Here is a 27,739-nt window from a genome sequence, read left to right on the forward strand (position 1 = left end):
GGTTACTCTGGACAAGCAGCCCCCTCCTGTCGTCCCTGGCCACTCCCCCGCCCAGGCTAGAGAAGGAACAGAACCCAGGAGTCCGGACTTCTCCTAGGAAACCATTCCCCACGTCAAAGTCACAAAGACCCAAGGCATAGGAAGAGCAGGGCCCTCCTCATTCCCCATTGATTTCCATGCTCAGCCTGGAGTCTGGCCCAGCTCAGCGTTTCTCAGCCTGGGGAACAGTTTCCCACAAGGGAAGGGCTGGGATCTCCTTGCTGGAACCTTTCCAAATGCACTGGAGATGGCTCTGGAGAAGCCCCTGCCCGGTTGGAAAGTGAGGGGCTCTTGGGGGCTGTTTGCAAATGAAATCCCCCTATGGAGATATTCTCTCACCCTGTTTCTGCCTCTCCCCAGACAGACAGGGGAAGCCACCGAGGAACCCGAATGCCACTCACTTGCTCTTGGTGATGGTATGATGGATGGCAGATGTTCAGGGTCAGCAGACGTCCCTCGCCCTCCTCCTCACTCCCCAAGCCCAAGGCAGGCTGGAGAGGGTGGTGACCTCAGGAGTTACCCTGCCCAGCCAGCAGGCAGGGTGATGACACTAGGGCGATTGACTAGCTGTGAAAACAAGAGTCTGTCTGATTGCCAAGGGACGGAGAAACTCAGCCAGCAGCAGGGGGGTGCAGAACACTGCCCTAGTGTGGAGGTGACAGCGCCTCCAGCATCCTGATATCCCAGCACTTTATACACCTTCTTGGAGCCTCCCAAGCCCCCTGGCCTGTAGAGATGGGACCCCAACCCTACTGATGGGAAATGGGACTCAGCTACCGGCTCAGGGTCACACTGAGTGTCAGAGCCATGGATGGACCCCTTCACTAACCACTGCTGCACACTCCCTCCCACTGCTGGCAATTGCAACCAAGCCCTAATGTCTGGTCCCCCTGCCTTTGAGAGGGAGGGTCACTCCTGCTTCCATTGCTGCCTATTGATCTGTGGGACTTTGGGCAAGTTGCTCCCCCTCTCTATGGCTCTCTGGGACTCACATCCCTGAATGGGCTTTAAAAAAGACAATGGTTAAAGTTTGGCCCCAACTAGTTCTTGTTTCTCGAGACTAGCCATTTTAGCAAAGTTTAGAATTCTTGACATTCAACACCTGGAAACATCCCTTTCTCCTTTGCAGATGGCCTTAACATCCCTTATCTCACCCAGGCTCCCTGCTGCCTGGAGTTAGAGAACTGACCCTATTCCCATTGGACCTACCCAAGGTGTCACACAGCAAAGCGGTGACAGAGCCAGAAAGAGAAGACAACAGTCCTGACTCCTGTTCTGACTAACAGACAACAACCCCCCGGAGGCTGGGATAAAGCCCAGGAAATCAGGTGTGAACATTTTCATGGAAACCGTTTTCTGTCAGAAAATCCATTCAGATGAAACCACTTTGTTTCTTGAAATCATAAGTAGGATGAAAATTCTTTGCAAAAATATTTGTTTGCAAAACAAGAGCATCTCCTGTTTGTCACAGTGCATTAAACTGTCTCGTCGTACACAAAGGGGAGACACTATGATCTAGCAAAAAGAAAAAGGAGTGCGTGTGGCACCTTAGAGACTAACCAATTTATTTGAGCATAAGCTTTCATGAGCTCCAGCTCACTTCATTGGATGCATCTGTAGCTCACGAAAGCTGTAGCTCACAAAAGCTTATGCTCAAATAAATTGGTTAGTCTCTAAGGTGCCACAAGTACTCCTGTTCTTTTTGCGAATACCGACTAACACGGCTGCTACTCTGAAACCAACTATGATCTAGAAAATTAGATGAGATGCTTCAGTCTGAGCTAAGTAGTTGCTGCTCTTCACAATTTCAAAAGAATAAAATACAAATCAAATTGAATATTAGGTCATAATCTGATATGGCTCAGTGTGATAGGACACCCCCTCGTCTGCACTGCTACTCGTGACACTCTTCAGTGGATCCCCATCATCCACTCATCCCGAGGTAGGTGGGAGAGGATTGTTATTCGTACTTGACAGAAGGAGAAACAAAGGTTGAGAAAGGAGCAGGGACTTGTCTTAGCTGATGCAGCCAGTCAGTAGCAGGGTTGCTCTCAAATGAGCTACAGACCAACAATTGTTCATAGTAATTACTCAGCAAGTATTTTAGAAGAATTAGAATGTTCGAGAGGATCATGAACTGCTCCAAGACAATTAATGGAAAGCAGCATCAACATTGGTCAAACATATAACTGGTTGTGACTTATTTGCTTGGTCATAAAAGAGAACAACAAAGACCAGAGTTTCCTCCCTGTCAATAGCGCCAATCAAGGTTGAGACTTTGAGGGGTGGGAGGCTAACGGTTCTCATCATATAGCCCAAAGAATGGCCCAGGTCACCACAGAGGGGATCACTCTCAGAGCACTATTCCAGTCTCACCTCTCTGTGAGGGCCTCCCAGAACCCTTCTGGCCCCCACTCCACACACAGAGCTGCTGTTGGTGGGAGGAGAGCAGAGGAAAAGGACAAAGGAAGCAAGAAGAGAAAGGTAGGAGGGACAGAGGAAAAGGGTTATGGCTTATTTCCTTGGTCTTAAAAGACAGTAACAAGGACCTGAGTCTCCTCCCTCACAATAGCTCCAAGCTCCCCCAATCAGCATTGAGACTCAGAATCAGAAAGCTGAGAGTTCTCACCACATGTCCCAGGTCACCACTGGAGGGAGTCACTCTTAGAGCACTATTCCAGCCACATGTCTTTGGGAGGGCCTCCCGCAATGAGAGTTGGAGGGCAACCACCCCCACACACCCCTGGCCCCAACTCCACATGCACAGACAGCTTCTGGTGGTGAAAGGAAAGCAGGGAAAAGGACAAAGATGCAAGAGAGGAAGAGAAAGGAGGGAGAGACAAGAAAAGGGAAGACAAAAAGGAGAAACCCCAAGGTCCCCAGTAATTCTAAGGGACAAAGTCCTAGGTCAGAAATAAAATGCTGCCCCCACAATCGAGACTTTTCCTTTCCTAAAAATCAGCCAGCGCCTGATGAATCAGACTGAACAGGTTCCAAACCTCTGTGAGGCTCTTACCCTCTCTACAGGGACATCTGTTTTCTAGCAAAACCAGTATAAGACAAGTAGAAAACTCCAAAGAGGGTCCTCCTTGCACTCACGTACGTGAAAGTGAATGCTCTCTCAGTCCTCCAGGAGAGACCTCGAGAAGGAGACGTGCTGAAGCAAAGCCACAGGGATCTCCGAGGTTGCCCTGTCCTGCACCCCTGTCCTGCCTGGCTGATGTCAAGATTTCTCTGTGAGATCATCGCCTCCCCACCACCTTTGTCCAATAGGCTGAGGTCCTGCCAAAGGCCCTTGTGATGTCACTGCCACACCCACCCCTCCCGTGCAGTGCTGATGTCCTGCCCCTGTCCAGACACATTGGATGTTTCAGCTGCTTCCCCTGGATCACCCCACGCAATGAGCGTTCATTGTGGGCTCAAGCCAAACACAGTAAAACATCAGAGGCTTCTCCCCGTGCTACGCTCAGTTTTTCATAAATTAGCAGACTTTATGAACAGAAGAGACAACTGGAGCATGTCATCTGACCCCCTGCATATCACATGCTTTCTGTAGAGCACAGTAGCTAGTTTTTGACTACACACGTTCCAGAAAGACATCTCGTCTTCATTAGAAGACACCAAGAGATGGGGAATTCCCACCACTTCCCTTTCTAGTTTCTTCCTTTGGTGATTCATCCTCATGGTTGAATATGTTTGCCCTCTTTCGAATATAAATTGGTCTCTTTTGAGTTTCCAGCCACTGGGTCTTGTTATTCTTTTCTCTGCTAGATTAATGAGCCCTTTCATACCCGATATTTTCTCTCCATGAAGTCACTTCAACACTTCAATGACATCACCTCCCGATCTTTTTTATCATCTAAACAGGCTGAGCTCTTTCAATCGCTCACTCGCAGGCATTTTTCTCCAGCCCTCAAAACGTTTCATTGCTTTTTGCTGCCCCATCTCCAATATTTCCAAATCTTTTTTCAAAGGTGGACGCCAAAACTGGATGCAGGATTCCATGATCCGTCTTCCTCATGGTGTGTCACCTCCCTATGCTCCTCACTGCTCTTTTCATACATCTAATGATGGCTTTAGCCCTGTTCACCACAGCATCACCCTGGGTGCTCATGTTGAATGGCTTGCCCAGCATGGCCCCTAAATCCTCTTCATGCTCAGTGCTTTCCTGGATACACTTCCCCACTCTGTAGGTGTGGCCTGCATGCTTTGTCGCTAGCTATAGGACCCTTCATTTGGTTCTTTTCCAACTTGTTTTCTTTGAATGGGTCCAGCTTATCAAGGGGTCCGATTGCTCTGTGTCACTGCCCTCTCCTCATCATTAATTACCACTCTGCTGCTATTTGATCACCCACCAATGTTAGCAGCAGTGATTTTATATTGGGTTGCAGTTCATTGATATTTATTTTCAAGAATTAGTCCCTGAGAGCCTCTTCATATCCCCAATGCCCAGAACCTGCTCCGCAGAGCACAGCGAGAAAAGGCCGCCCAGCGCAGCTGTGCCATAGGGGCTAAGCACAGAACAAACTTAGGAGCTTGTGTTATCCATCGGTTCTGAACAACATGTGCGGGTCATCAGCTTACAAATAAACTCTAGACCGGTAGTGTAGACAGGCCCCAAATGTATCTAAGTGTCCCGCCTTGAAAAATAGGAGAGAAAAAAACATAACCTTGAGTAGCTTTATTTATTGTTTGGAAATTGAGGCACACAGAAGCAAAGAGATTCGCTCATGGCCAAAAAGCCAGGAAGAGAAAACGGCAGATCTGCTGATAGTCAGTCCTGGGCCCTAGCCGTGTTTATCCTGGCCTCTCTGCTTCAGCTCCAGTAACAACCTGAGTCGAGGTTTTCTTCTTCTCCATGTCCTTTAACTTCACGTCGCTGCAGAAGAAAGATTTTTTTCTGACCAGCTGGCTCTAATGAATGTAGATGTCTTTCCTGAAGATGTGCTCTGGCTCAGTCCCATGTCGTATGTTTTCTGGAGGAAGCATTCGGTGCCATTCTGGGGCTTGTGTTACACAGACGATGGACAGAATGGTCCTTTCTGACCTTCAATTATTTTTTTTGCTAGGAGGCTAACGCTGGACATTTTCTCTCAATCACTTTCCTTTGGAATAATTTAAATCCAGTCCAAAGGATTTCCTCTTCCATTGTGTCTTCAGCACCTTTCCTAGCAAGCAGTTACTGTTTGAGCACAGGTTTCCAGTTTCAGGCTGTCCCAGGGTGAGATGGCCATGAAAGGGGTAGTAGCTCAACTGAACCTATCCCCAGGTGAAGGGAATAAGTGCAGGGGTCACATGAGAAGGAGCAACATGTAACTAGGATCCAGGCCTGCTGGGCGATATAAGGACAGCCAGTGCTCAGCCACGAGAGAGACCCCCAATGGGAGCAGGCCTGGGAGGGGCTTGGATAGTCCTTTAAAGGCAGTTTGGGTACACAGTAGGGGATGGAACAGCCAAGCTGCTCAGGATGTGAGCTGGGCCTCCTGGCAGTGTGCAGGAACGGAAGCACAGCATCTGCCAGGAAGGGAGTCCCCACAGAGGGACACTGTAATCTCCCTGGGAGGGAAAAGGCTCTCACTGCCATTCCTTAACCTCATGGGGTGTTCTTCTGCTCTGCCAACCCCACCCCTATTTCAGCATCTCCAGCTGCCTGAGGGAGCAGGAGCCAGAGGCCATCCTGCAGCTGGGACAGAGATGGAGGTTGATGAACTACCTTCCCGTGGTGATCATGGTGCAGGACAGCACTCAGGACATGCAGATTCAGCTCCAGATCTGGGAGCAGCTTCCCTTTGCTGGCAGGAGAACTTGCAGGTTGAGGGGGGGTGAGACAGGGGGTGAAACATGGGCATGGAAGTTTGGGGAACAGGGCAGAGGCTGGGGCTGGGCAAGGAGGGCAGAGACTTGGGAAGAAAGAGAGAAGATCGACCACTTTCTGAATGTGGATCAGGATTATCCCCACTTTAGAGAGTGGGAAATTGAGGTGCCACGTGGGAGCGTGATTGCAATTTGGCCGAGCGTCTGAAGAATCGCTACAGCCAAAATAGAAAAGCTATTAAGTGTCAGAAGAAGATTAATCATGGAATTCAGAGTTCAGGGCTGACCAGCAAAGGTGTCGTATATGTCATAAACCAGTCTGTGCTCTGCTACCTCACTCGTCTCGGAGACAGGGGTACAGCTCTTGGACAGGGGTTAGAGGATCTTTCTCTCAGACACACAACTGTGAATAGTTTGGAAAACAAACCCTACTTGTAATTTTGTTCGCTGGCCCTGCTAGAAACTCCACCCTCCAACCATTGTTAACCAGGACCAGGGACACCATTCCACTCTCCTATCCACATGTACCTGGGCACCTGCAGACATTGCAACTGGCACATGCATTGGTGCAGGCACTGTCACGGAGCTGGATGAATCACCCTGCTGGCCCACATACCCAGCATTCTCTCCCTGAGCAATCCGTCCCGCTGTCTGCTCCACCTCTCTTCATCCAGGAACCTCTAGAGCAGTCTCTCTTGATGGATTGTGTCCTTCTCTCCTTGGCTCTTTGGAAAGCAAGGTGCTTTTGGCTTCTCTTTGCCCCTATTGGCAAACCTCCTGCACGGTCTTCGTCCTTCTGGCCCACTGCTGGCCACTTGTAGCACCCGCAGTCCCACGCAGCAGTCTTGGCCCAGCAGGTGTGCAAGTGTCTTCCAGTGGAAGGAAACAGAGGCTATATTCATTGTACTGCCTGGGGTGGGGGGAAGAATCCCCCACTTTGCTTTCTGTCTGTCCACAAGGCCACGATTTGCAACACTGTGGAATGCTTCTAGATCACTCTTTCATAAATTCTCATGTACACTCCATCTCACTTCCGTCCCTGGAAGATTCACAGAGGCACAAGCAACCTGTCTTCCGACAATGGCCAATGCCAGGTTCTCCAGAGGGAATGAACAGAACAGGTATTCATCAAGTGATCCATCTCCCGTTGACCATTTCCAGCTTCTGGCAAACAGAGGCTAAGGACACCATTCCTGCCCATACTGGTTAATAGCCATTGATGGACCTTTCCTTCATCAATTTCTCTAGTTATTTTTTGAACCCTGTCATAGTCTTGGCGTTCACAACATCCCCTGGCAAAGAGTTTCACGGGTTGACTGAGCATCAACCTCTTGTTTTACTTTAAATCAATTACAAATAATTAAGATGCTGGATATGGCTGACACAGGGTAGGCTGAAGTTGTGTTTTGGGGACCTTTACCAATCCTGGCTCTAACTTTGGGGAATCCCTTAATATTTTAGAAATATCAGAAAACCGAGTAATTTTCCAGGCATGTGATAGGGTTGCATCAAAGTACGCGGAGGAGCTATTGAGGGCAATGGTGTGTGAACAGCACATCAATGAGTGCAATGGTTTTATAAGATACCGGGGACAAGGGGAGGGTGACCTACAAAAGCTCTCTCTACCCCAACATTTGAAAAAGTCATCTAGAATTCATTCTTCGTGAAAAAATTCCGAATATCACCTTCCAGGAGCGGAAGGAAATCAGGACAAAAAGTAACAAACTTTTGAATTAGAATGCAGTCTTCTGCAGGCTGCAGAGTGGATTCTCTCTAACCCTCCTCCCCAGCCCGGCAACAGAGATGCCAGGATGACACAGGGCAAAAGAATGTCTGCTGCATGAAGCATCATCTAAAGTCACCTTCCAAGGAGTTCAAGAGAAACCAGGATAAAATCAAGGATTTAAAATTCCTATTGTTACTGCTAGGTGGGGTAATAATTTGCTACCCAAAGAATACACCTGAAGAATTAGATAAAAGTACCAATAGAACAAAAAGCTCTACTTGCAAAAATAGCCCCTCAGGCCTGCTAGTCTTGTTAGCTGTTAACAGTATGGAATGCTGTACCTTCAAGGGTTTCCCCCCTCAGTTTGGACTTGTGATGAGGAATACAAATCCCACACTGGGCAAGAAGGGGTTAAGGAGCTGCTCTGGCCTCAGCCAGACCCACCCCAACACATCTGCAGGGTAGGCATAGACCAGAGGGAGGATTTAAAAGGGAGCAGAACAGCTCACTTCTGGGCAGACCTGGCAAGAGGAAGGTCCTTTATCTGGCAGATCCTGAGGGAAGGCTGGCTCTGTCCCTCAGCAACTGCCTGAAGGTCCCACCCTGACATGGGCAGCGAGTTCTATGGGCCCGTGGAGCCCAGGCACCAGGAATATTCCTGTCCCAGGGGCCCGGCTCCAGCAAAGTTTCCAACCTCCCCCGCACACACACACACACACACTCCCCTCGCGCTTCCCCCGGCCCCACCTGCTGCCCCTGGGCGATTTAAACCAGCCCGGGGGCTCCCACCACCACCCACAGCACAGCGGGGCTGAGCAGCTTCCTGCGTGCTCGTTGGAACTTTTGCACCGAGTTTTCAGTTTCTTTAAAAAAGAATCCCGAAATGTTTGAGGGAAGCAGACAGGTTCTAAGATGTTGTTGTTGGCAGTATTGTTTAGCTGAAAAAACAATCTCCATTAAAAAGAACCCAGCTGAAAGTTTCCAACCGGCAGTAAATGTTAAATAAATTGGGGAACATTAATATTGCCTGATAAGAGCCTGATTTCAAACCCATTTATTCTATCTCATCTGTGTGATTTCTCTTTCAAAGGGATAGTTGCGTGGAGGTAACAATTGAATAAGCAGTAAAGTTGGCAGCACACAGAATGCTTTTTACAGAAGAGCCCCTTTAAACCCTGGGTTCAAGTTGAACCAAGCAGCCAAAGCCTGTCTATCCTGACCCCGTTCAAGGACACACAGGAGCTCACTGGGAGTAGAACCCAGAGTTCCTGGCCTATCTCCACACTGCTGCTGGCTGAGTATAAATGGTGTAAATGGGTGTACAGAACTTACACAGAAGACACAGAAGACACGGGGCTGTGTTGGCATTTTATTCTCTTAGATTCATGCCCAAGTGGTAAGCTTCGTGATGGTCACAGTGGAGGGACCTTCTTTGCAAGAATTGTTGGTTTTGGAGCGTGCTTTGTTCCATCCTGCATACTGCATTTTATCAAGCCACACCTTGGGCCGAATCCTCAGATTGGGTAAAGTGATGAAGGAGGTTACACAAGTGTGATAATATTACTGATTGATTGTCAGAGGTGAGGAGGACTAACAACACCTAGTCATTGTAAGTGATGAGTTCTATGTACCTTTGACATTCATAGAATGAGATATTAGGGAAAGGAGAAACAGGGCCATTCCCTCTGTCACTCTAATCCTGATCATTGTCCTTTTCATTCCCTCCACAGCCATCACACAGTGTACTGAGGAAGAAAATGTCCAACCAAACCGCCATGACATCATCAAAGCCATAGCCCGCAACCGCCACCTTCACAACCCCATGTACTTCTTCCTGATGAATCTGTCCATTCTAGACTTTGGTTCCATCTCTGTCACCATGTCCAAATCTATGGCCAATTCCCTCATGAATACAAAATCAATTTCTTATTCTGGATGAGATACCCAAATCTTTTTTTTCTTATTCTTTGCTTCAGCAAATTTTCCCTTACTGACCATCATGCCGTATGATCGATACATCGCCATCTGCCAACCATTGCACTAGGAGACAGTAATGAACAGGAGAGCTTTCGTCCAAATGGCAGCCAGTGCCTGGATCAGTGTTATTCTCTGCTCTGCAGTGCACACCGGAAATAACGTTTGCAATATCCTTCTGTGGAGGCAACGTGGTGGACCAGTTCTTCTGTGAAATCCCCCAGCTCCTCCACCTCGCCTGCTCTGACTCGTATCTCAGGGAAATTGTTGTTATTTCTTTTCATGTGCTTTTAGGTTTAATCTGCTTTGCTTTTATAACTGTGTCGTATGTTCAGATCTACAAAACAGTGCTGAAAATCCCTTCAGAGCAGGGCCAGCATAAAGCCCTCTCCACCTGCCTCCCTCACCTCACTGTGGTCTCCTTCTGCCTTTTCACGGGCACCTTTGCCTTCCTGAAACGAACCTCCAACTCGACCTCAGATCTGAATCTCTTGGTGGCTGTTCTCTATTCTGTATTGTTCCCAGTGATGAATCTGAACATCTACAGCATGAGAAACAAGGAAATGAAAGGTGCACTGAGTAAACTGATAGGTTGGAGGCTATTCAGCAAGAATAAAATGTCTATATTTCTCCACTGATCACGAGTTCATTCTGTGTTTCTTTATAAATAGAATCATCGGATGACATGATTGCCTTCATGAGAACATACTTTGCAATCTGTTTATGCAGAATTGGGTATTTACATTAATAAAAATCCAGACAAATTTAACTCAAGAAAATTGTAGTTACTCTAGGTTTACATCAATGTAATTAAGATCGGAATCTATCTATGTATTGCTAGACATCACCAATTCTATGTGATAATTAGTAGCCATAGCAAAGTTCCTAGTGAGTTCTCTAGCTCTTCTTTGTCAGGATAATAACTCTGACGGAGGTATCAACGCATTTTTCTTTGGTTTTTGTTTGCTTTATCAGTTTTTTAGTTTATTTTTGTTGAGTTGTTTGTTGTTTTTATGTTTCTTTGTTCCAGGTGGGTTTGCAGGTGGGAAGGCCTGTTTAGACGGTGAGAGTTTGGTTCGACAGGATTTTCAATGTTTGCCTTCTCTTGAGAGTGCTCATATGTCATCTCTTTGATGGGGTTTTCTGAGTGAGCTGAAGGTTTGCTCCCCACAATGATAAAAGGGTGCAAAAGAAGTTTCTGCATGGCTAAGTTCCTCCTGACTCGATTATGTATATACTGTTGGGATATGATTGTATTATGAATGATGTGTTAGGGGACAAAGAGCCTCTGGTAGCTGTCTTTGATTATTTTAACCTGAAGAAGAGCTCTGTGTAACTGGAAAGCTTGTCCCTCTCACCAACAGAAGATTGTCCAATTAAAATTATTACCTCACCCATCTTCTCTATGTAAGAGCTGTGTCATTCTTGCTATGGTGCAAAGACTGTTTGGAAGAGAAACTTTTTCCAGTGTTTTCTATAAAAAATCCAACTTGGGATAATGAGGCCAAGTTTGGATCCCACTGAAGTCACTGAGGTTTAGCTCCTCACTTCAAAGAAATTAGGATTTGGCCAAGAGCCTGTCTACACAAGGATCCAGAACTGGCTGACAGACCACTGGAGAAAGTGAGTGTGACAGAAATGTAAGGGTCTGATAACCCAACTCATCTGAACCAGCACCAATGTAGGGTAAACACATTCACATCACCAATTTAATACTTCTGAGGTTCTGACTCAAAGTCTCTGAGCTACACTCAGCAGTGACATGAACACTGGTGTAAGTTACTTGGTTGGGATCATTTTGTTCTAGCCCTGGTGTAAGTGGAAAAGTGCCGTCACATGCACTGATCGGGTGTTCCATACGCTATCCCATGTAGATCTATTCATTTCCAGGCTGAGAAAGGATCTCAGAAGTTGTTACTATTAGAATACCATCTTTGTGCATGGTTCTGTACACTACATATATGACAGACAAAAACAGATCGTGTGATTTGATAGAGAGACTAACAGGATCATTTCTTCTCCTAACACACAACCTCATTTAGTCAAAATGACAGATTTCTCTTTGATTGTGAATTATGTTAGGTAGCTAGTTCGATAACAAATAACCTATGAAAATTATTGTGCTTCTTCCTGTTAACGATCGTCTTTGTCCACATCATGATTGTCTTATAAGTACTCGTTATTAAACATTATTTAGCAAAGATTGTTTATGACTCTGTCTTACTCCATCGCTCATTTACAAACAGCTCATCCAAAGTACTCGGTGTTTGGACTTGGAGCTGTTTTAACTGGATACATTTTAAACATGCTGTGTTTTGTTTCTCTGAATAAATGGACGTATCACACATGGGTTCCTGAAAAACCAAGGGGCTAATTCTCAGCTGGTTTAAAATGTCATCGCTCTGTTGAAGTCAATAGATCCCTGAGAATTTACACCAGCTGAGGATCTGGTCCAAACACATGAGTGGCCCCATTGAAGGTTTAAAGAAAAACTTATACTTAAGTCCCTGTTGGTTATGGGTTAGGGCTATGGATAGGGCTTAAGGATAACCCCAAACTGGTGTCAGACCCTGACACTGTGCAAGTTACTCTCCTTTCCCAATCAAATAAAGCCCTGCAATTGGTTCACTGGAATTATTCTCCCTTTCTGGGTTCTGGAAGATTAACATGAAATAACAGTTTATCCCAAAGCCAGAATCTCTGGGTCTTCTTCTCCAAATTCACCAGTACAGTATGCCGCTTCCTCACCAACCTCTCCATCCTGGACATCTTGCTCACCAGCATGGTCATCCCCATGGTGAGCAATCAGGAGACGAGTTCCTTCCCTAGCTACCATGCCCAGGCCTACTTCCACTCCTGATGGACTGCATGGAGTTCTTCCTCTTTCGTATCATGTCCTTAGACTTCCAAATGGCCATCTTATACCTGCTGCAATACTTCACTATTGTGAGCAATCGGATCTGCCTCTGCCTGGTGGCTGCCTCATGGCGAGGGGTAACATTTGCAAAAGCACTTCTGTGGCAAGGTTCCATTTCCAAAAATGCCTTAGTCACTCAGGCCAGATTTTTAAAGGTATTTAGGTGCGTTGTGAGATTTTCAAAAATATCTTATCACTTAACACCCATTGATTTCCATAGGTATTAAGCATCTAGGTTCTTTAGGAAATCCTCCATAGGCACCTAAATACCTTTAAAAATATGGCCGTTTTATGTGTAGAAGTGCCAAAGTCACATTTGAAAATAAAACTTCGGTACCTAAATAACTGGGTGGGGGATGATAATTTTACCCAGTGGCAGTAAATGGAGGAGAATCTGTGTGCGTGTAAGTGTGTGTGTGTTTATATGAGAAGAAGAGGGAGAATGTCTAGCGAGACAGTGGAGAGCCAGGTTACACTGGAAAAGTTGTGCTGATATAGCAATATAAACAGACACTCCTACTGTAAATGGACTAGTAGTTTTGCTGGTATTGTTTACACTGGTTCTCTGAGAGAAGCAAGCCACACCACAGAAGCATTTGTAAGCTGGTTTAACCATTATTGCATTATTGTTGTTGTTTGTGTATTGAGCTATGTCTTGGTCCCCATTCTGGAAGGAAAAAAATATACATGAAATCAAATGTGCAAATGTGGAAAGTCAATGTGCAAAAGTGGAAAACTTGCAATTGAATATTTTATTTTACTTGATTATATTTTATTTGCACACCCATGGACCCCCACCGAAGAAAGAATGAGCTTCCCGAAATTTAGACAATAAAATACTTATGAAAATATTGGGTGAAAGAACAGTGCATCGGGCAAAATCTTGAGCCATGGTTCTGTGGGACCAAGAATATGTATCCCCTTTGTACATCACCATTAACAAAGTTCCACTACAGCAGGCCAGCTGGCAACCTCTGATTGGACCACGGTGAAAGGTTTGCATGGGGGTGTTTCACTGAGTCAGTCATTCTCCTCTGCCCAGGTCACAAGAAATGGAAAGGAAGAGTAGCTAACCATGGGAACAATTCTCCATCACTTGGTGTCTTTAAGCCAAGACCTGACATTTCTTCCTGGAAGATACAACTAGAAGCGATATGCTTAATGCAGGAATCATGGGGGGAGACTCTCTGGCCTGTGTTGTGCATAGGGTTGGCAGAATTCATTTTTCTAAATAATTTTGGTGGATAATATCAATGCTTATTTTGAAGCATTTTTTTTAGGTTTTTATTGATTTAAATATTCATGGTTGTGTGAAATTATGGGGGGGGAGAGTATTTAATGACAATAGACATTGAGGTTCAAAAAGCTAAAGCTTTATAAACTGTTAAAACACAAATTGTCAACATCCCATGTCAAAATATACAATGAATATCCTTAAATCAACAAATCATACCTGTTTTTACTATTTGTTTGCTTGTAATAAGTCTAATTCAAAGTCTTAATCACTGGATTTTCACTCTAAATATTTTTAAGCAGCATTTTTCTTACTTTGCCTATCTATAATTATTATCAATGGAAATGTTTTTCTCAGTTTGTATTTGTGTGGTGAAATTGATGTTTACTGGCATTTATTGATAAAAATCAAGTCCTCCCAAGTCTAGTTGTGCAGGAGGTCAGACTGGATGATCAAAATGGGCCCTTCTTGTCTGAAAACCTATGAATCTCTGAATTATTGGATCTGTAAAAACTTGCAGCAGAGTTGCTGTAGCAGAGAGAGAAAAGCAAAAATGGATCCTCTGAACTACATACTCCCACCCAAACACATACAGATCCTTCTGAGTTTCCTAAGAGGGCTTCCCCTTTTCCTCTTCTTTGTTGTCCTTATGGAAAGATTTTCAGGTGATGGACAGTTCTGCCTTCCGACAATAGCGCTGGATGGCGTCATTAAGGCACAGCCAATAGTAAGGGGTAGTGCAGACAATCATCATCATTAGACCTGGTTGAAATTTCTCCAGTGGAACAACTCTCCATTTATAAATCCTGATTCAATGCAACTGAAGCATTTTGTGGGAATGTATCGATTTACTTGAAATTTTTGAGGGGGAATTATTGAAATGTTTTGTTTTGACTTTATTGTTTTAACTATTAATTATATTATATAAAAGTTGAAAAGTTTGGGCTGCTATATAATATAATCAGAACAAAAGTGAAAAGGAGACCTGAGCAGTCAATGACACTATTCCTAAGCCAGATCAAAAAGGATGCTGCCATTATGGAGACAGCTTATGATGGAGTCAAACATCTTGCTCTGCCAGACAGCAGTGTGGGGAAAGGGTTACCTCATGTGCCCCTAGGAGATTCTAAAGCTCAACATGCAGGGACAGGAATAGACGTGCTTGTGATGGTGGGGGGCAGGAATCGGCAGCCCCAAGTTTAACTTCTGGTTTATGTCTTATGTTCCTTAAAGTTCATGTTTCAGAATTTCAGCTGGCCACCTGCAGGGATGAGGAAGGGATTTTTTTTGTACCCCGATGTATTTTTTTGTCTTCTTCCTCTGAAGCATGAGGGATGGCCATGGCTGGAGATGGGAAATTGGCAGAGATGTCCAGGGTTCTGAGGGGGCACCAAGCATTCTCTCTCTCTCTCAGGTGCTGGGCTGGCTGATTCTTGCTCACATGACCAGGGTCTAACTGATCACCACATGTGGGATTGGGAAGAATTTCCCCCTGGTGAAACTGGCAGTGACCTTGTGGGGGGGTCACTTTCTTTTGCAGCGTGGGGGGTGCGGGTTACTTGCCAGGATTATCTGGGTGTGTCTCACTTAATCTCCTCCCTGCCATTGTGGGGGCTTCAGGCACTGGTGCCCCTTGGTCCCTCCCGTTCTCTGCCTGTGGCACATCATAGTCTCGTCTCCTGAGGGCTGTGATACTTTGGTCTCCTTTTGGTTGTTGGGTTTAGTGTGCGGGTACTGGGGGGGGCTGTCGGTGGCCTGTGCTATACAGGGACTTGGACTACATGATCTGGCCATTCTTTCTGGCCTTAAACTGTATTAGTTCATCTACACTGCAATAAAAATCCTATGGTCCCAAGACTCAGAGCCTGGGATATTTGAGTTGAGCTCCAGGGCTTGGGTTGAGGGGCTAAATATAGCTGTGTAGATGTCTGGGCTTTGACTGCAGACTGGGCTCTGAGACCCACCCACATCACAGGGTTGAGAGCCTGGGCTCCAGCCCAAGCCCAAATGTTTACACTGCCATTTTTAGCCCTGTGGCCCAAGCCCCACGAGCCTAAGTCAGCTGATCTGGGCCAGCAACAGCCTTGCCGTGGACCTTTCTATTTCAATGTAGACATGTGCCCTAATTCAACAAGCCTGGGTGTGGATTTCATTGGCTAGCAAGGCACTATAAGTTAGGCCTTGCAATGCTTAAGTCCCTTTGTGGATCTAGCCTTAAGTCATTATTTTACATTCTTACTTTGTTTTAGTCTATGGAATTCACCAAAAATTTATCATCTACCCCCATTCAACAAGGAAAATAAAGTTCAATTTTATTTGAACACAAAGATCCTGGCTCTTTCAAATCTTTGCACATCCTCAAGCATTATAAGTTCACACTACCAAAGACCGAGAATGAAGTAAGGGCTGCACAACATCTGAACATTAAAGTGTAAATCAGCTGCCCTCATCATTATTTTGTCTTTCAAAAAATACAGTAGCATTTCTGAATTCTTATAAAATCTACACATTTACTGACAATTTTTCTCAAAGCCTCTTTCACCTCTTTGTTTCTCAGGCTGTATATGAAGGGATTGGCCATAGGAGTCAGAACTGCGTAGAAGACAGAGAACACTTCGTTGAGGTCTCTGAGTGTGTTGCTTTTTGGTAGCAGATACACAATGATCAGAGTTCCATAGAAAATTGTCACCATGATTAGGTGAGAGGAACAGGTAGAAAAGGCCTTTCGCCTCCCAGTGGTGGAAGGGATCTGCAGGATGGTGGAGATGATACAAACATAGGATGTCCCAGTTAAAGCAAATGGGGGCAGGGTAAATAAAGCAGCCATAGTGGTGATTACAAGCTCCACCTGGTAGATGTCATTGCAGTAGAGATTTATTATTTGTGTAGATTCACAGAAGAAATGATTGATTTCATTGGGACCACAGAAAGTTAATTGTAACATAAGAGAAACTATTATGATAATAGCTAGAAATCCATTTATCCAAGACCCAGCTGCTAGTTGGAGGCAGAAACTGCCATTCATAAGAGTTGCATAATGCAGCGGTTTGCATATCGCTAGGTACCGATCATAAGACATCACTGCTAGGAGATAACACTCGGTGGCTGCAAAGAAGCCAACAAAGTAACATTGTGTGATGCAGCCACCAACAGAAATGGTTCTGTCCCCAGTCAGGAGACTGGCCAGCATCCTGGGCAGGAGGGCGGAGGTGTAGCAGGTCTCCAGGCAGGACAAGTTCCCCAGGAAGAAGTACATAGGGGTGTGAAGGTGCCGATCAGTCACAACTAGCACAACAATGAGGATGTTCCCAGCCATGGTCACAATGTAAATCACAAGGATCAGCAGAAAGAGAAGGATCTGCAGTTTGGGGATATTCCCAAATCCCAGGAGGATGAATTCTGTGAGGGAGGTTTGATTTCCCTGTTCCGTGTCTGTCATGGCGGAAAGGAACCAAACGTTACACTAGAACGAGAATGGCATTTGTTAAATGTCAATATCACATTGTCAATTTAAATACATTAATGTTCAAACGCTCCTTTTCCTTCAGGTCACCCACCCAAATACTGAGCTGAGCATACAGGCTGATGGGCTGGGAGTGATTCAATAGAGGTTGATGACATCTGAGAGTGCGTGAGAAAAATTGACACACAAACATGTTGCTAAGGCAAGCTCAGGTTTGTGTAAAGACCTGAATTGATCTGACTAACAAGAGACTAATCCATGCTCCCTTGATTCTGCTCCAAAAAGCTGACACTAGTGGTGTGCAGTGAGGAAACCAGCTCACCAGGAGCAGTCTGGCAAATGAAGGTGTAGGCACTGGATTCCCTAAATTCAGACCTCCTCGTTTTGGCTGGTAAAACACCCCACAATTTTGCTGGCTGCGAATCAGCTTGGTTTGGACTTCAGAAGCTTCCATTGTCCCCGACAGAAACCAATACTCCATGAATGTAGTTGAGCCAGTCCAAGTCTTCACCTCCTAAGCCTTTTTAGGTGGTCATTGTTTGATTTCATTTATGCTGTACCATGCAGATCAGTTTTTATGCTGCTTTGTGATCATCACATATTAACTTTTGGATTTCTCTACCAAGGGATATTGTTGATTCAAACTGCTTAGCGACATTCTGAAAAGTGAATGATCAAAATCCCCATAGTCATCTACACTAGCAAAGCTGTAGATTTACAAGAGATATAAACTCACATGATCAAGAAAATATGCCATCCATCATGTCTGAGGTATTTTATTTTTTTGTTCACAATTCCTTTCTATCTCCATTTCCCACTCTGCACTTCCACAACTTTGGAAAAGTTACTGAGAGTTAAAAGGAAAAATGAAAGTCCGATACTTTGCCATTTGGTAATTTTTTAAAAATTGAGGATTCTTTTTAAATATACTGCATGGCAAAAAGAAAAAAAAGAATAAAAGCAGGGGAAGATGGGGGAAAATGCCAGTATTCATTTTAAAAAAGAAAAGGAGTACTTGTGGCACCTTAGAGACCAACAAATTTATTTGAGGAAAGCTTATGCTCAAATAAATTTGTTAGTCTAAGGTGCCACAAGTACTCCTTTTCTTTTTGCAAATAAAGACTAACACGGCTGCTACTCTGAAAACTATTCATTTTATTGCACCAAGTGGTAAACAGGAAAAAGAAAGAGGAAAAAAACCAAAAAGTTTAAATGTAATGTATTCATTTTTTAAAAAAAATCATCAAAAGTTTGAAAAAATGTAAACTTCTTCCTGATAAATGGAAATAACTTTCAAATATCAACATTTTTCATGAAACTGATTTTCCATTTTTCAACCAGTTCTAATAGCAAGTAATCAGGGAGAGAGAAAACAGCCTAAAAATATTGGAAAATGTAAACAGGAATTAGCTGATAAATGATTAACAAAGCAAATGGAGGTAATAAATAAGGGAAAATTTAGGGTGAATATTAGGCAATATATCCTGACAGTGAGAAGTATCAGGCTGTGAAACTGCCTTGCTTGGAAGCCAATAATTAGACAGTGGGACTCATTGCCACAGAAAGTTGTTTGGGCCAAGAACTTAACAAGATTCAAAAAGGAACTTGACTTTTATATGGAAGAAAAAAAAAAAAAAAAAAAGACTGACGGGGATCTGATCGTCTTCAAATATGTAAAGGGCTGTTATAAAGAGGATGGTAATCAATTGTTCTCCACATCCACTGAAGGTAGGATAAGAAGTCAGAGCTTACTCTGCCGCAAGAGAAATTTAGGTTAGATATTGGGGGGGAAACCTATTTATAAGGATAGTTCAACATTGGAACAAGTTACCAAGGTAAGCTGTGGAACCCCCGTCACTGGAAGTTTTTAGAACAGGTTGGACAAACACCTCCCAGGGATGGTCTAGGTATAGTTGGTCCTGACTCAGCACTGGGGGATGGACTATATGACCTCTCAAGGTCCCTTGCAGCCCTATATTTCTATGATTCTATCCGGAGTTTAACAATAGTTCTGGAAGGGATCTTACACCTTGGAGTTAAGGGTTTAAGCCCATCTCTAACTATTAGAGATCAGGATGAGATCTGATTTTGGGGGCAGATCATTCCACAAGTGTTACTGCAACGTTATTACACATTCCTCTGCAGCCTCTGGAGCTGCCACTGTCAGAAACAGGAGACTGGGATAAATGGACCTGGGATCTGGTCCAGTCTCGAAATCCCTATTCTCCTCATTGATTGGGTTATTTAAAAGTAAAGTAGAGCAGACACTACTAAATGTACTATTGGGGCCATTCCTGGCAGAGAGATGGGTAGGAGGGGATGGAGTTTTCCTTTCTTGTCTCTAGATTCTGTAATCCTGTTCCAATTTCTGCCAATGATGGTGAGCAATAGGAAGATATTCCCCCTCTCTCTGCCTCAGTCCCCCCATCGGTTACATGGCAATATTAACACTGACGGGCATCTCTGTGGGAAGGCGAGACTGAATCACCACTGATTGCACAGTCCTTTGACAGCACTGCATGGCAGGCTCTATCTTAGTGTGTGGCAGCAGCAGTATGAGGGATAACACTCACCTTCAACCACAGGATATTCAGCCTCCAGTCTAGCTTGGATCTCTCAGGATTTGGTGACCAGGATTCAGGTTCTTCTCTCTCATTTCTCCCCAGAAATTCAGTTCTCTCATGAAAGAGATCTGGGTCCCCCTGATGGAATGAGCAGGTGCCGAGATCTCACTTGGACCATGTTCTCTTACCTCTGTTGATGGGGTGTGGTTGCCTCCTCATAGAAATGTAGGGCTGGAAGGGACCTGAAGCGGTCATCTAGTCCAGCCCCCGATGCTGAAGCAGGACCAAGTAAACCTAGATCATCCCTAACGTGTTCTTAAAAACTTCTGAAAATGAGGATTCCACAACCTCTTGGTAACCTGTTCCATTGCTTAACTACCCTTAGAGTTAGAAGGCTTTTCCTAATATCTAACCTAAATCTGCCTTGATGCAACTAGAACCAATTCCTTCTTGTCCTACCTTCAGTTTCATATTTGTATCCTTTTCAGGAGAAGGTTGTGTCTTCCCTGACGCCACTTCTGAGGGGAGTTTTCCCATCAGCTGACTCTGGGGAGTTCCTGCTGTTTGCAACACAGACAGCACAAAACCCAGTCCTGATGCAATCAGCCTGCTTAGCTCAAAGGAGTTCTCTCCTCTCTGCGGGATGATTGAGTTGCATGACTGAGAGGTCCTGCTGTACCTAGCAAGGGCCTGATCATACTATCCCAAAGCAGATGAATAATCCTTTCTTATGTGAGCAGTCCCATCCCCTTTCGTGAGACAACATGCCCCAGTAAGGGTTGTCCACACTGATCAAGTATGATGGGCTGGGCTTTCAAAGTGGTGAGCATAGTAATTGGACAGTAAGATTTCTGTGAAATATTGTCTACTTGTCCAGAGTTTGCAAATTAGACATTTCAACCAGGATTTTCAAATCAGCCTCAAGGAATTAGGCACTTCACCACCATGAAAAGTAAATTGAATCTGGATGCCTAACTCCTTTAGGCTCTTTTGAGAACCCCAGTCATGGTGACGGTGGGGGTGGACACAGGAAAGCACAAATAAAAGCTGGTGGAAACATTTTAACTATGAAACCTACTTTGTATCTGAGCCAAATATGCCACTCTGGCAATTTGATTCACACAGTGAGGAAATATGAAAGAGGTCTGAAGGTTAAGAGATGTAAACCACTAGAAAGGGAGGAGACACATTTTGCCAATGGGTTACACAACTATTTGCTAGACAACATAGGAATGTTGGGAGTCAGGACTCCTGGGTTCTATCCCAGGTCCTGGAGGGGTATGAGCTGTAGTACTTGCAGACAATAGTACATCTATCCATATTGATTTGGCACAGGCTTTCTGAACGTTACTGTGGCTGAGAGGATGTTTTATCAGAGACTGGCTAAATAGAAAGACAAAAATTAATTAGTGAGGGGCTACATTGAAGGGAGGAGTTGTGGGGACTAGTAGGAAGCTGGAAGGAATGTAGGGGGAAGAGCAGATGGATGGTGTAGTGGTTAGGGAATTATTCCAGCCCTTGGGAGCCCTGTGTTCCAGTCCTGGCTCCAAAGACTGCCTGTTTGACCAAGGCGATCTCTGGGCCTCAGTTCCCCCGCTGTATAATGGAGATAACAGATGTTCCCCACCCCCTGGGGCTATTGTGAAGAGAAATTCATTAAAGACTGTGGGTCACCCACATACTACACAGATGGCGGGCAGATAAGTACCTTAGGGAGTGGCAGGGCTGTCTCATGAATCAGAGCTTGCACACACCCAGAGGAGGTGAAATTGCCCATGCAGTAAACCTAGTGTCTGACACTGGAATTACACCTGCAAAGAGGCGATGATCTGAACTGACCACTGGGTGGAAAGGGAGCAGAAATGTGAGTGTGGGAATACGGCAGTGATGGCGATGGAGAGGCACTCTGGGAGGGGCTGTCTGACAGTGACTAAGGAGCACCCTGCCCTGCCTGTTCAGGTCTCTCTCAGCAGAGTAGGGGAAGGGATCAGATATAGATAAGCCCAGGAGCTGTGCCAACCTCTTCCCGGTGGGGGCCTGAGGTGGGCTAAACAGAAAATTGGGAGGGTGGGGCTGTGCCCCCCTCGTCATGAGGCCCTGCCCCCTCTCTGTGGCCCCACCCTGTGCTCCTCCTCAAGTAAGAGCCAGTTCTGCCTCTTCCTCCCCCCAGGCCCTGCCCCATAGCCAGAGCTGGGCACTGTGGGGTGGCTGGCGCGCTGGCTGGTGCCATGGCGCAGGCTGCCAGGGCTCTCCCCCGCCTCCTGCTTCTGTTGGTGCCCGGGGCCCCTGGGTCAGGGGCAGTACTAGTAGGGAAGACTGCAGGAGCTATTTGCCTTAGCCTCCCGCCACCGCCGCTCTCCAGCCACCCAGCTCTGAAGGCAGAGTGGAGAGAGCGGTGGGTGCTGGCCAGGTGCTGAGCTCTGAAGGCGGTGGTGGTTCAGGAGTAAGGCCAGGCGGGGGGCCCCAAAGCAGCCCCCAGTCCATGTCCCTGCCCACCGAGGCACGCCACCCAGGGCAGGTGGAGGGTCTGGGGCCCTCCACAGCAGCCTGGACTGACCCCCTTCGGGGCCCTTCCCCCCCCCCAACCATGTTCACGGCTCCTCAAGGGCTCTGCCGGCCCCAGAGCTGGGTCCCCCCACCCGGGTGGCTGTTACAGAATGCAACACTAAAAGGGTGGCGGGGAACTGAGCAGCAGCCGCAGCCCTGGGACCCCGGACACCACCAGCAGGAGGAGGAGCTGGGGGAGCACCTCTCACCTGCACCATGGCACCAGCCAGTGCAGCAGCTCCCCGCACTGCCTGGCTCCCAAGTACCAAATTTTTTTTAATACAGTCTCACTTCAACACTTTGCCATTAAGCTTTTGGGTCTCCAAAGCTTTGTTTTTTAACAATGCCTGGTGCCACCTGACTCGTTTTTCCCCGAATGTAATTGCATTTACTAAAACAGCCTAATGAGTCTCTGGGAGATGTTGCGGGGGGGAGGGGAGGGGAAGAAATCTTTCACATGGTGATGAAGCACTAGTTTACCTTTTGGCACGATGACAGTGGACCAGATTGCCAGCTGATTTACATTGACGTAACTCCATTGGCATCAATGGGCCAGTTCTCCAGCTGGTGTAAACCAATGTAGCTCCATTGGAGCCAATGGACAACATGCTCATCTGATGTAAATTGATGTAGCTCCATTGGCGTCAATGGGCCAAATCCCCAGCTGATGCAAATTGGTGTAGCCCCATTAAAGTAAATAGGGCTATGAATTTACTCGGACTGAGAATCTAGCCCTATAGCTGCCCCCTTTCTTATCCCTTATTTTCTGCAGCCATGTAGAGGGCTGTATATAGTACAGCTGACCTTTTTCCACCCCAAAGCTTCTGCTGACATCTAGGCACCATTATGCAATGTAGCTGCTCCTTTGTCATATCCCCTCACATATCAATCCTTCAGTACAGTGTACATGCTAAGTTCTCAACAGTTTCCCTATGCAGCCTGCCGCAGAATTTAGACAACATAGCTGCCCTTATCTCTTTCCTTCCCAGGCTGAGGCAGGAAGGTCTGGTGGCTCAGGCACTGGAAAAATGGATTTGTTATCTAGCTCTGCCACCTACATGCTGTGTGGCCTGATGACAGGAAAGAAGAGGAAGGGGTTATGTCCAGTGTTCTCCATCCTCATGCAGTAGGCTTGGGATCATGGACAGCACCCCCTTGGGCTGAAATTCATTTTTTTCAACTCATGACTATGGTTACAGTTTGAGGTGCAAGAGATTTGAGTCTCCACACAAGTTTGTCTCTATCTAAATACACCCTGATGGAAAAACGTCTCTAGTCATTCCCCACAACCTGTGACACCAGCTGAACCCTACTGAGGTCCACTGCAGGTTGTGACTTTCTCTGAAAATGTGTTTTTAATGGCACAAAGCAAGATTTTTATGCACAACCTCCATGAAAATGCAGCCTTGTGTAAACTAATTTTATTTTTGCATGAATTTCCTATCACGGTAACACCCTCTGATAGAGAGAAACTTTGCAATGCAACAGGTCAAAGAGAGAAGCTTTGTGTTTTATAGGAGTAGCAGTTTGGTGAGAGTCAAGGAGAGGGGAATGGTGTCTCTTTCTGTCTCACTTGCAAGAACCGGCATTAGGGCCCCTATCTCTGCATTTGTATGGTAGCTGGAGTGGAAGGGTGCTCTCTCACCCTGTTACTATCAACTGGAATGAAGCCACAGGAGGCCCTCACTCATGATGGCTGTTAAGAACTACATGGAAAGAGATACACAGAGGAAGCTATTTGCAGTGCATACAACACACACTGAGAGACTCAAACAAAGAGTCCTAGGTGTTCTATGCTATCCTGAGCCCACCGATCAACTCCTTTCACATGGAGCCTGAGAAAAAAGGAAGCCAATACAATGAGCAAAGCTCTGAGTGAGTTTGTGGCTGTGTCAAGAATTCAGACGTCCCTAGCAAATGGTTTTAGGCTGAAAAAGAAATGAGGATGATCTGAGACGATTTACTGCATTATAGACACAGCATCCATGTGTGAAATCTTGACCCCCTTGACGTCAGTGATAAATCTGGATTTTACTTCAACAGGGAAGGGATTTCACTGCATGTCTCCTCTGTATCTGGCCAGTTGAAACAGCATGTGAGAAAGTGATGACATACTGAGAACTTCTGATATCCTCTCACCTTTTGGCAGAGCAATAGAAGTTTTTAATGCAATTTTTGTTTGTAGAAAGCTGGGCTGTTTTTGAAATTTTTATAGAAAAAATATATTTATTATTTTTCCATTTGATTTGATGACACATCAAAATGAAAGTTTCAGTATTTTTAAATTGTTTAATGTAGGGGAGAGATTGAGTCTGGAGCACTGGGCCAAGTGTATGACCTGAGGCCTGAATCATAGTCAGCAAAGTCAGGCCATCTATTAAGCAGATCCTTATAAGTTTACTGTCTGATACATGACCTTAGCAAAGGTATAGTGTTGCTAAAAACACAGGCACTCCTAAGAAGCAACAGATACTGCAAATGTGTGTGAACATACTCCAGAAGATCAGCACAGGTACATCCTGACCTAACACAAGACAAGAGGGTTTGATAAAAGTGATAGGGATGTTTTGCCCAAGACACCTGGAGCAAGATACAAGGGGAGGGAACAAGCAGATGTCATGAAACACATGAGGTGGTACGTAAGTTTTGTCTCAGTCTATAATGTTGGGGTACTTCACCTTAATCCTTTTTCTGGCTGCGGGAGCAGTGGAAAGTCCCACCACTGACTGAGCTGGTCCATTGCAATGGGCATATATGTTAGTGAACCTGTAGAATCTATGGGTCACTAGTACTTTGTTTCGTTGACAATAAACCTGGCTGAACGCCTTCACTGGTGAACAGAGTCTGTGGTCTTTCTGGGCAGTACTATTGAAGTCTGCTGAGCCAGCTGTCTGCAGGACTGGTATACAGAGAGAATACACACACACACACACACACGTCAACTGACAACACACTCCAGATGTTGTTAGCCACCACCCTTATCCTTTTCCCTGCTAGTTCGAACAAAACATCCTTATCTTACGAGGGGTCAGTGTGTTCTTGTGTCATCTCTTAGGAATGTGTTCACATGGTTACTTGAGAACTCTGGGTGTTATCTTGTACCATCCTCTCCAGTCAGGAATGTGCTTACTTGATTAGCCAATACCTAGTGTGTTATTTTGCCAAGGCCAGGCCAACTCTAGTTCACAGGCTTTGGTTCACACTGTTAGTTATGCCTAGGGCTCCAGCAAGACCTACAGCTAAGTCCTATTGCCATTTGTAATGGTGTGGCCACTCACCTCTCGTGAGCCCCACCTGCTGGCAGAGTGGGTGTACCTGCACACTCTCCAACTGCGGTAGGTTTTCAGGGACTCAGCCCTCTGGCCACGTCACACAGTCTACATGAACCACCAGCAAAACAGACCCCTTCCACAGTACACAGTTCTTAATTAGTTCAATAGGGGCCTATCACAGTATCCATCGGTTGGTGTCTGTCTCACCTCCTGGAGCCCACCCTGGGCTCAGGTCCTTATTTAGTCCAACAGGGGCTATCAGGGTTCCTTCCCCACTCTGAACTCTAGAGTACGGATGAGGGGACCCGCATGAAAGACCCCCTAAACTTATTTCTACCAGCTTAGGTTAAAACTTCCCCAAGGTACAAAGTTTTTGCCCTTGGAGTAGGTAAACGCTGGCATCACCAAGTGATTTAACAAACAAACAATCAGGGAAAGGACCAGTTGGAGTTCCTATTGCCCCAAAATATCCCCTCAAGCCCTTACACCCCCTTTCCTGGGGAGGCTTGAGCATAAACAAGATGAGCACAAACCAGCCTTGAATTTTTAAGACCCAAAAAGCCCAATCAGATTCTTAAAAAAACAGAACTGTATTAGAAGAACAAAAAAGATAAAAGAACAACTCTGTAAGATCAGAATGGAAAATAATCTTACAGGCAGTCAGATTCAAAACAGAGAATTCCTCTAGGCAAAACCTTAAGTTACAAAAAGACACAAAAACAGGAATACACATTTCCTCCAGCACAGCAAATTTCACAAGCCAAAACAAAGAAAACCTAACGCATTTTCTAGCTAGATTACTTACTACTAGCTTTACAGAAGTTGGAGGGCTTGTATCCTTGATCTGTTCTCAGCAAAAGTATCACACAGAATAAGAAAAGCCTTCCCCCCGCCCCCATCCAGATTTGAAAGTGTCTTGTCCCCTCATTGGTCATTTTGGGTCAGGTGTCTGCCAGGTTCCCTGAGCTTCTTAACTCTTGACAGGTAAAAGGACTTTGCCTCTGGCCACAAGGGATTTTATAGCACTGTATACAGAAAGGTGGTTACCCTTCCCTTTATATTTATGACAGGGGCCTATCACAGTACCCCTCCATTGGAACATCTCTGTAGCCCTCCCCGGGCTCAGTTCTCACTCATTGGTTTCCTGCAGTTCTCCCTGGGCTCAGTCTTTAACCAGTCTTGGCCCTGGTGCGGAGCCATGCCCCCAGGGCTTCCTCCTTGGAGACTCTTCACCCTCTCTGATCCCAGCTCTCTACTATCAGTTCAGTCCCCTTCCAGGGGATACCAAAGTTCAATAATTGCTGAACCTTCCCTGGACCTGTTTCTTGGCCCCTCTCTGGGCCTGTGTCAACTCCCTTCTTCAGGGAGGGAGCCACTTCCCAAGTGGATGGTGGGGAGAACCCAGTCCCACCCACTACATCAGGTCCCAACCCAGGGACCCTACAGAGAGCAGCTGCCTGCTGTATCCCTTTAACTATTCACTTCTGTTCCCTAGGCCACTTCCCCACAGCCCACACCCAGCTTTCCTTCACCCTTAGCTCAGGCTGAACTCTTGAACTCAGTCCCAGCAGCCAGCCAGGGGCTCCTTCTCACCTGTCCCAGCAACTGCTCCTTCTCACTCCCCTGGAAGAGCTGCAACCAGCCAGGAGCACCAGTTTCACTCCTCTGGCTCCAGCCAGCAACTGACTCTGCTCTGTCCAGCAGCTCCTTTTTATAGGAGCCTGCTGGGCGCCGATTGGCTGCTCCCTGCAGCCACTCTAGGCAGCCTGGAGGACTCACCTCCTCTGCTCTTTCCTGGGGCAGGATGTGGTAGGGCCACAAAGCCTTCAGCAGGCCCTCCGGGTACACCCCATCACACCATTCAATGGGAGTTAGGAGAATACCATGGTTAGGTGCTATTGTAAATTCCACTACACACCTATCAGCTTCTTTAGATGCCCAAGCCCCTTGGTAATCCTGGCCTTGTGTCTACCTTGACAACTTCCATGGCCTGGGCTTCTCTTGAATTTCAGATATATGAAGGCTGAGATTTGCAAAGGAGCCTAGGGGATTAAGGCATGTACATCTTGGAGGACTAAGTCCATGTAACAGGTTGAGCCCTCACTGGCATAGCACCTCCTGCTGGTCACCCAGGAATTAGCTCTTTTCCAGCCCTCCAAGCACTTTCTGTTGGCCAGCATCTCACCTGC

The 27,739-nt window shown here is 45.9% G+C and overlaps 1 protein-coding gene and 1 pseudogene across 1 annotated transcript; one reads left to right on the forward strand and one right to left on the reverse strand.

The window, feature by feature from the left end:
• LOC141998890 (olfactory receptor 14A16-like) overlaps nucleotides 1-10,191 on the forward strand; it is a 40,098-nt pseudogene extending 29,907 nt beyond the window's left edge.
• Nucleotides 10,192-16,168: 5,977 nt separating this feature from the next.
• Nucleotides 16,169-17,143, reverse strand: LOC141998206 (olfactory receptor 10A7-like). Its single transcript, XM_074970879.1, has one exon. The coding sequence runs from the start codon at nucleotides 17,141-17,143 to the stop codon at nucleotides 16,169-16,171; it is 975 nt and encodes a 324-aa protein (XP_074826980.1).
• Nucleotides 17,144-27,739: the final 10,596 nt, after the last annotated feature.

This window comes from Natator depressus, chromosome 14, assembly GCF_965152275.1.
Source record: "Natator depressus isolate rNatDep1 chromosome 14, rNatDep2.hap1, whole genome shotgun sequence".
Lineage (NCBI taxonomy): Eukaryota > Metazoa > Chordata > Testudines > Cheloniidae > Natator > Natator depressus.